Source organism: Perca fluviatilis, chromosome 10 (assembly GCF_010015445.1).
Source record: "Perca fluviatilis chromosome 10, GENO_Pfluv_1.0, whole genome shotgun sequence".
Lineage (NCBI taxonomy): Eukaryota > Metazoa > Chordata > Actinopteri > Perciformes > Percidae > Perca > Perca fluviatilis.
Genome location: NC_053121.1, coordinates 19,932,587 through 19,941,756, shown reverse-complemented (window position 1 = coordinate 19,941,756; position 9,170 = coordinate 19,932,587). Strand labels below are relative to the sequence as shown.

At 40.8% G+C, this 9,170-nt stretch overlaps 1 protein-coding gene across 2 annotated transcripts; it reads right to left on the bottom strand.

Moving 5' to 3' along the window:
* Nucleotides 1-911: 911 nt before the first annotated feature.
* On the bottom strand, nucleotides 912-8,910 carry etf1a (eukaryotic translation termination factor 1a). Of its 2 annotated transcripts, none has more exons than XM_039813837.1 (11): nucleotides 8,760-8,910; nucleotides 8,248-8,358; nucleotides 6,363-6,538; nucleotides 5,546-5,685; nucleotides 5,272-5,410; nucleotides 4,910-5,100; nucleotides 3,726-3,855; nucleotides 3,434-3,607; nucleotides 3,260-3,324; nucleotides 3,017-3,164; nucleotides 912-1,652 (listed from the first exon to the last, which is right to left on the bottom strand). In XM_039813837.1, the coding sequence occupies exons 2-11, from the start codon at nucleotides 8,331-8,333 to the stop codon at nucleotides 1,570-1,572; spliced, it is 1,332 nt and encodes a 443-aa protein (XP_039669771.1). In that variant the 5' UTR covers nucleotides 8,334-8,358; nucleotides 8,760-8,910; the 3' UTR covers nucleotides 912-1,569. The 2 variants fall into 2 exon arrangements, with proteins under 2 accessions (XP_039669771.1, XP_039669773.1); XM_039813839.1 differs by lacking the exon at nucleotides 8,760-8,910 and adding an exon at nucleotides 8,496-8,630.
* Nucleotides 8,911-9,170: the final 260 nt, after the last annotated feature.

Here is a 9,170-nt window from a genome sequence, read left to right as displayed (position 1 = left end):
AACTCAGTAAACCAGGTATTCAGGCACAATTTAAGTTACCGCCATCCTTTACCTTAGTTCACTCTTTCCTATGAATCCAACAGGCTGAATGTTAATGTTTAATATACTCACACCCAGTCTCATAACTTGAATGTTATCCTTGCAGGACATGTTTTAAAGCTGTAATATGCAAGATACTTTGTTTCCTTCCTTCAGACCCGGTGCCTACTCTAAGAATGAATCCAGCCTCTCTAAAGCAGTTTTACTTCCTTACTTAGCTTGTCCTGTGAATCAATGTGACTCATTTTTTAAAAGAGAGAATGGATAAGTGTTTTGTGTATTTAAAAAGGCCATTCTTTAACAACTCCTTGGGTAGATGTTTCCAACATTTCTCCACAAAGCATTATGAATGAAAACTCACACTTATCTTTTAGCTCAGTTCCCAAATATAGGCAAGCAAATGCCAAATCTCATTTTCTAGATGACCAACATATCACATTTCAAATTGTATCCGCAAGAATGTTTTGACAAATTCAGATTTTAAATGGATTTCTGAAAACATGGAAGCTGTCACAGATTTACAAATGCAATCAAATATGTCACAGGTGGAATCTTGTAATTGTGATTCAGATTCTTAAAAACTTTATAAATTATTTTCTAATCTGGACACATCCCCTGTGTGAAGAGGGGACACTAATAAATACCAAGAGATCTGATACCTTTGTTTTCTGCAACTCAAAATTAATTAAATTTCAACATGACGTGGATCTTGATGAACCAATTAAACAGAATCCACTAAAAGCAGTTGTGCATGCTTATCGCTCACACAGGACTAAAACAATATATCCATTTAAAGTCAGGAAAGCAGAGAAAAGGTCCGCCTTTCCAGGAAGAGGACAGAAACAGCACAGGATTGAGACCACAGCAGATGAGGAGGTAGCAATGGTTTTCAGCAGTTCAAATTTAATACTTTGTCCCCCTTTCTCTACAGAAACCCAGGTAAAAAAAATCCCCCACTCTCATAAAATACAACAGCAGCAGTTACCAGTAAAAAAATGAAATGCAAAAAAAAAAAAAAAAAAAGAAGAGAGAGAAAGCATAGGAGAAGAGAGGGTAGGGACATGATGAAGCAAGAAAGTAAAATATATTTTCTATATGTGAGGAGTGAGTCCAAAGTTCATCTTCAGACCGGGTTGGGGACAGCGACGAATCTGGAAACTTGCTGTTGTGTTCATTCAAAATGGAGGGGAGGAGGAAAAAAAGAACAAAATGAGTCGAGTCCAATCCAACTAGGGGAAGGAACAAGCACTCTAAGGCAGGGATTTATTCAGGAAGGGCTTTCTCCCTCTCTGGATGAAAGAAAATCTCACTCCTCTTCAGCCTGTGTGATGCATTTTGTTGTGTGTACAGATGAAATGTATGCGCAAGTTTGTGTATGCAACAGGTAAATTGGAAGGTGTGTCTGTCATATATATGGTCATCACGGTTGCACCTCTCACTTGCTGCAAGAGAGGTGGCATTTTTCTTTCCTCATTTCTTCATTCATTCCTTTGCTTTGCTTTTTTTCTCCCAATATCAGTCCCCGACTACCTAGTAGTCATCCAAATCGAAGAACTCATCGTCCTCTCCTTGGTACTCCATGCCCTGGAAATCCACCCTGTACCGCAAGATACCTGAGGAACACAAATATGATAGATTAGCAAGGGTAATATGATGGCTGGCCATCTTATGTCCTGTTTGGTTAGATTGTGGTAGCATTAAAAGGAAGAATTTATATAAAGATAAGATAATCCCTCTTAGCTATGGGGGTGGGAGTTTTTGTATCTAAAAAGCATGAATTCATGGAATCCTCTTTTTTGTAGTACTTACCAAATTAAATAAAAACATACCATTTACTTTTAAGTTGAGGAGGAAATGTACAGGGAACTAGTATTTGTTGTTCCTTAATTTAAAAGATGTACTGCCATTTAATTAACTTGCCATCGCTGACCCTACATTCTAGACCTACAATGATTCCTGCTTAACGTTCTGCATCACATCAAAGATTGTGCATGATAAAGGCCTCTGTCATGCTAACGTCTACTGGACAACATATCAGTATGAAAAGGACTTACCTGTAGCAGGAAATCATGTTATATTATATTTTGAATACTCGTTTACTACTCTTTAGGATAAACAAGTGTTTGAAACAACCTTCAAAACACTTGGAACGGAAAGCATAAATGTGAAACCTGTATTGATCACATAGGGAATTTCTAGTGCCTACCTGTCCTCAATGGGGAGGACATACAGTGCAAATACAGGACAGTAACATTAGGAATTCAGGGTGCTTTTAATTTGCCTTCACTATGCCTCATTTCTTTACGTCCCCATCCACCACGTGTCTCCTAAAAAAACTCAGAAGTTGGCCAGAGGACAGGAGGAAAGTAAAGAGAACCGAACTGAGACAGTCTGTCCCCTCTACTGTAACAAAATCCATATCAAGTGGCCCAATAACAAGTAGCCTATCTAGTTAAAAGTGCAAGAGTCTAGTACTTCACTCTGCTGTAGCCATGGTTATATGTAAACAGTTATTTCCTAAAAGTAGTCCGAAATGGCATCCTTTAAGGCAAATTAGTCATACCCATAACCTACTAAAGGTCATAGTCTTGAGTTCATGGAAACAAGCCAATGATTATTATTAGCCTGTGACATTCTTGCAATCAATAGCCATGGCTATCACTGTCTTAATTGTTGCTAATCTCAGCATAAAATCATTTTTGGTAGAGCAGCTTTCCTGAAAAGCCACTTGTATTAATTGATACAAAGCTGTTATGTGGTCGATACTGGAAAGGTTGCACGGGGGAAACCTGAAGATACATGACGGCATGAACCTGCTCCCTCTAGTTTAAGAGCAGTACATTTACTCACTAAGTCACAGAAAAAAATGTAATGAATGTAATACCACTGAACTACACATGTCCTTTCTTCCTAACTTAATGTTGTAGAAATGTATAATTCTAGTCATAAACCTTATCACAAACAACAGTGTCCTCACCCCCAATGCCTCCAAAGCCCTTGACGAACTGGGACCCTTCCTGGCTCTTGTCTGTGACTATCTCCAGCGTGGCTCCAAATTTCTTGTAGTTGTTAGCAAACCACTCCAGCAGTGGCATGCTCTCGATCAACTCGTGTTCCTGCCCCGTCTAGAAAAAACAATCAGAGTCAGGGTCACATGGCATGATGGGTAACGGATCCAATTTAAAATCAAAAGGATCGGTCCTTTTTTTGTAGTGCTCACCTCCTTGTCTGTAAAGTGAGACTTGTCTTTCTCCTGCTCTGGCGTCAAGTACAAAGTCTTCTCATCTGAAAACCAAAGAAGACGACATGAAGATTATAGCATCATAGCATTTTATTTCTTTTCAATATATTAGTTTCTCAGCAACGGTAGATGTGATATTTGTGGTTTGTGTACCGTTCTCTGCTCCGTTGCTCTCTGCCCCATGTACACGTAGAATGTAACGCATGGTGTCTAAGTTTTCGTAGACTATGAGGATCTCCACTGCTCCCATCTCCAGGGCTTTAAGTGTGTCCTCCACACCAAAACAGTACTTCCCCGTGTCCTGACTGATCTCATCAAAGTACCGCCCTGGAGAGCGGGACAACCATTAAGAAAATCTCTACCACAACAAAAGCTTTGGTTACCTTTAGCAGCCATTGGAGACACCTAAAAACAGTTGTTTCAATGTGTCAATAGGACGACTTACCTATAAGCTTCTTCTCCTGGATGAACTTGACATTAGAGAGAACCTCTGCCGAGAGCTCAATAGCCTGGTTGAAACCATTCTCTCCACCATAGGAGATATCCACCAGCTTCAAAACCTTGGCCTGTAACCTCTGTAGAAAACAAACACACACACACATATATAGGTTAAACACACTATAGAGATAACCACGCACAGGCATAACGTTATATACTTAGAAGCACACTTAATATCAATAACGTTTTTCTCCAAACTTGACAGCCTGATGACTAAATCTCTGCATTTTCACCAAGTCCCTAACATTGGAGCTATTGAAAAGACCACCAACAGAAATATGTTGACAATAATGACACATTATGTTGCAGGTAGTGCTCCCACCGGAGCTGTGGCAGGATATCTTCAGAAAGCTCACTTTACAGTTACCAGTGTTAAGACTGCCAGTGCTCAGGGGTAAGCACACCCAAAGAACTACTAGCCTTAGCTCCCAATAAAGGCTGGGATCATTTTCAAACATTTGTTTTTGTTGATCATGTAAATATTCAATCCTTTTACCAATATACTATGTACTTAACATTTTGTCCTATTTAGTATAAAGTGTACTGCCTAATAATTTATGTAAAGGTTATGATGTTGGTGTATTGTGGAGCAAGTCAACCCACAGACAAGAGCAGATTGAACTAAATGGCACAGCGTAAATTATTTTCCAATGTGAAGAGGGTTTTAAAAAAGGGGGTTGAGGGAGGTACTCTTCACTATGGTATGGCTGTATACAGTATACACACAAAGTTTAAAATAACTATTCGCATTTGGAATAAACTGCTGCAAGTGCAAGAAACCCCCATTGTATTTACCAAGAATACAAACGTATACAAGTCGTTTACCTACAGGATGCAGAAACTATGTAATTCTTCACACCAAGTATTACTTTATGAGGGTATTCATAATATCTATTTATTGTTGTACAGCTAGTGTTTCCTAAAGCCCAATATTAAGGTTATAAAGATAATGGAGTTGTCTTTACTAAAGATTTTAGTTGATTTAATTTTGTATTTTCGTTTGGTTGTATATATGTGCATTTGTCTGAAATCAATACATCTTTTTTTGGCAACATTCCCATTAATTAATTACTGATATATTACATAGTAAAAACTTAATTGGTACTGCTTTTTATCATAACACAGACTCACTGGGTCGAACATGTCCGACTGGCTGAGCTCGGTCTTGAAGTCGGCAGAGCCAGCCAAGACCATTCCTGCCACATTAACTTTGTCGTTGGACACAAAGAGCTGGACAGCCGTCTCAGCCACCTTTCTCACATAGTTGTGTCTCTTCTCCATTCTCAGACGAGCAAAACGCAGAGCAGACTGCCCTCCTCTGCCTGAAAGAAATATAAAGAATAAGAACCACAATCTTTAGAATGTTTCTTTACAGGAAAAACTAAGAGCCACAGACTAATACACAGTAATACTTAAGCAATGATCTAATGATCCTTGCTGTGCAGTTGAAAATCTCAAAGGTTCAGTGTTTTGTGAGTATTGTGGGTCAGTACCGTGCTTCTTGGGTAGGTCCACAGTGAACTTGTGCAGCACCTCTCTGGTGTTGCCCTGCAGTGTGCCAAACAGTGCCCCACTACCGTCGATCACAATAAAGCCAAACTTACTGTCATCAGAGAGCAGGGCTGTCAATGCCTGTGTTAGGGGAGAGTGATGGAAGAATGGATGATGAGAATGTGACAGAAATCAAGTGCAATATAGATACAAGAGAAGTTTATGTCTGTACAAGAAAGATATCTGTGCAGACAGAAACCAAACAAAAGCTCTCACCTCGGTGTGGAACTTATTGTCGCAGAGGTACAGGGAGGTGTTGATTGGCTTAAAAGGCTCAAAGTCAATATTGACTTTCTTCTCCTTGCCTTCCTCGGTCACAATGGTGCCACAGTACACAACCAAACCATTGGGTGGCACTGGCAAGAGAGAAAGGTCAGAGGCCAATAGATTAGACAAACATTAGGTTTTTGTACAGATGAATAAACAATGTACAGTTTATTAAGGGGAGGCCAGCATCATCAAGCTCTCTCTCAAATATGTTACTTCACATTTTGCACTCAAGGTTCTGAAAGGCCACAACATAAAGGCCACAAAATACTGTGACAAAATGTCCAATGTCCCTGGAATGTTTTTCTATTATGATGTGATGTATGCACCGTACTGATAGGTACTACACACTATTCTCTCATGCTTATAACAACCTACTTTACAATGCAATGCTACAACCACCACATATTGTGCTAGTTCCACACTGCCCTCTCATTTACTAGCTGGTCAAAAGCTGCAAGGAGGTGCATAATACACCATGTATGCATGGTAAAAAATGTACACGCTGACAAAGATGTTGGACAATTACATTTATATAATTTCCAGTTCAATCTAGACCTATTGTGACTGAAAACCTGTTCTGTCTATAAATCTGGACTTCTGTTATCAATTATTATTTAGCAGCTTTTGCCACAGAATTTGAAATGATATATTTGCATCAGTAACATATGACTAAATGTCATTCATTCTGTCCAGCTGCCCCTGAAAACAAAATCCCACATGGAAGTCAGTAGGGTATTATGTGGGTTTTCACTGTAACACATACCCTTGTTGTAGAGTTTTAGTCTTTGCTGTACAGAGGTGATGGCTCCGAGAACAGAGAGCCTGTTGACTCGGCTCTTAATGTTGGAAGCAGTGCCAAACTCATCAGCCAACATCTTGGCCACTCTAGATATCTGGTCCTTGGGAGGGATGATCAGTGAGATCATACTGGTGCCATTACTAGAAAGACAGAGAGGATTTAATGTTAACGCTTACATAAACACTTAGGCATCAGGGACGTAACGGTTCAAGTAAAAAATCGTAACTGTATGGTCCGCTAGTCACAGTTACATTATGATGCCGCATTAACAAAGACATAATGCCAGTGTGTCCGTTGACAGAGCAAGGAGGAGAGTCGGGTAGGAAAGAGTAATTAAGTGCTGGTTAAGCTTATGCTTCGCTTCATGTTGATGGCCTTAGTCTATAATGTGGCAATTTTTATATAAAAAAAACAAAGCTGCATTTTTGTTTGCACCTATGCGAAAACCTATTCTTTTAATAAAGATTTGACAATGAAGAAGTGTTTATGTTCCTTATGTTCTAAGCCAGAACGTTGTTAAGGCAAACAGTTTTGTAATTGGAAATGCCCTGCTCTGTTCCAAAAACAAACCAAACTCAACCAAAAACCGTGATATGAACCGGACCGTGCATTTTGTAATCCATTTCACCCCTATTAGGCATACAGTACATACCCAAAAGATACTATGTGATGCAGTGTCAACTCACTATAAACATTAGTGATTTACCATTTCAACAGTGTAACAGCAACATAATTCATGTGTCAAAATGATACAAACTAGCTGTATGAAATGTTCATTATTTTGAACTGCAACTTTGAGCTGTTCATTTTTATTACCTTCAAGGTAACACCAGTGCCTCTTGTTTTGTAAACAAACAACCCACCCATGCAAAGTATCACCTTGACAAGGTCTGAAAGGTTAATAGACGTTTAGTTACATAGTAAACAATATCTGCCCTTGAAGCGATGACTGTTTCAGTTCCACTGCTCCACACTCTCTCTCCATTCACTGCCAGTCAAAAGACAAAGCATACCAACACAGGCTGACACTGCACACCCACACGGGAGCAGGTAGCAGCGGCTGGATGAATATAGGGCAAACTGTCAACTGTGTGTGACATGGCAGACGTTGGAGCACAGGACAATAGATTCTGCGCAACACTGAACGGAAAGCTGTCGCAGAGCAAGCTACAAGCAAGTTTAGTAACACCCACATTTCGTGTTTGATAATTCAAAAGGCCACAATGTACCCATCAGCTGAAATTCTTTTCAACTGACCATTTTTGTAGCCAGTACATCTTTAGTGTAACGCCTGCCATGAGGTAAATAACTTAGTGGACTCTTGGGGGAAATAAGAGGCTCTGCCATATGCTCTACATATAAAAAGGCCAGGCGGACTTCTTTGAAGTTGTGGAACGAGTATATCGGAGCATGTGGAAGTCCAACTGTAAGCTAGCCGGCCTCCCTCTCTCATCAACGTGCTTTCTTGTTAAAGACACCCATGGCGGCCTCATTCCAGATATGACGTCTATTAGCAACATAGCTACCACCACCGTTGGTAGCTTTAAACGCTTTGAAGGGATTTGAGGAAACGTTCTCCGCAATGTCATCCATGACACAGACATATCGAAACATAAATTGTTCCATATTAACCTCCAGATAGGCTAAAGGCGACAGCAGTCAGTGATTTAGCAATTAGCAAGCTAGCAAAGCTATGGTAAGCTAAGTTAGCTATGCGCTAAGCTAACCACTCCCAAATTCGGCCCCACTTATCCGATCTCCAGCTGTTGTGACGGTCAACATTCACACCATCACCTTGTACAGGTGGCCCCGCCACTGAACTGACTCACAGTTCAAACCGATCCCTTACCCACGGGCAGCTTCCAAACTTTTGATCAGCTTCTTGATTTTCCATATCTCCACGTTCCTGTCCGCCGCGCTGGGGTCGTCCGCCATCTTTCTGCTGTAATCTGTTCAGCACCTGAAAAGACGTGAAAAAAGAAGAGTAACAGTTATGCAGTAAACCGGCAAGTAAAGAGATTGGCCGATATTCACAGTCTTATTAGGCTGGCAAAATATTTGTCATAACCAGCTGGACTAGGTAGCTAGCTCTCTAACCTAGTGGCGCGGTGTCCGTTAGGCGCCTGACCAGTTAGCTACGTTACTGGCAGCAGGGCTGACCGAGAGGGAGAGACTCTACCCGGGCTGTCTCGCTCAGTACAGTGCGCGGAGAATAACAGGCCTACAGTCTGCCAGGCCCTAGCGTCCACCCTGTTCTTATCTAACACGACCTACTTTCTCCCCTAACTTTACTCCTGCAAACCAACTGTCAGCTTTTCAGATGTTGAGTATATGTCAGCATAAATGGAGCCGGTACAGTACCTGCCTCGGACAACGCCGCTCCGCTCCGCTATCTGTGTATCCGTTGCGCTACGTCGAGTAGGTAGTCCGAGGAGTGACGTTGCCTTCCCGACCGGTTTCTCTCCTCCACACGCTGCGCGTGGTGCTAACGACTGTGCTCACATGTGGGAGGTGGTTTGAATTGTAGCGTTCACTTCCTGGAAACCACATAGAAACCAATAACAGCTCTTGGCTAGTACGTCAATCATAAAAATCGAAGCAACAATTGGACAAAAGCTAATAACATCATCATCGACATTTTTTCATTTTTATTTTTTACTGTTGCTTCTATTAGAGTTTGTACTTAACAGCTATTGGTGCATTACATTGTCATTAGCGTACTTATTATGTGATAGCTGTCCATTTAGCCTATTGTGAAATGTGACATCTGCA

Bases quoted from the DNA above. Each gene is read 5' to 3' on its own strand.
- etf1a (XM_039813837.1), bottom strand. From the start codon at position 8,333: ATGGCGGACGACCCCAGCGCGGCGGACAGGAACGTGGAGATATGGAAA. The intron at 5,101-5,271 runs GTACTGACCCAC...TATTTCTTTCAG, and splicing joins GGACCTACCCAAGAAGCACG to GCAGAGGAGGGCAGTCTGCT. The intron at 3,856-4,909 runs GTGAGTCTGTGT...TGTTTTCTACAG, and splicing joins AGTCGGACATGTTCGACCCA to AGGTTACAGGCCAAGGTTTT.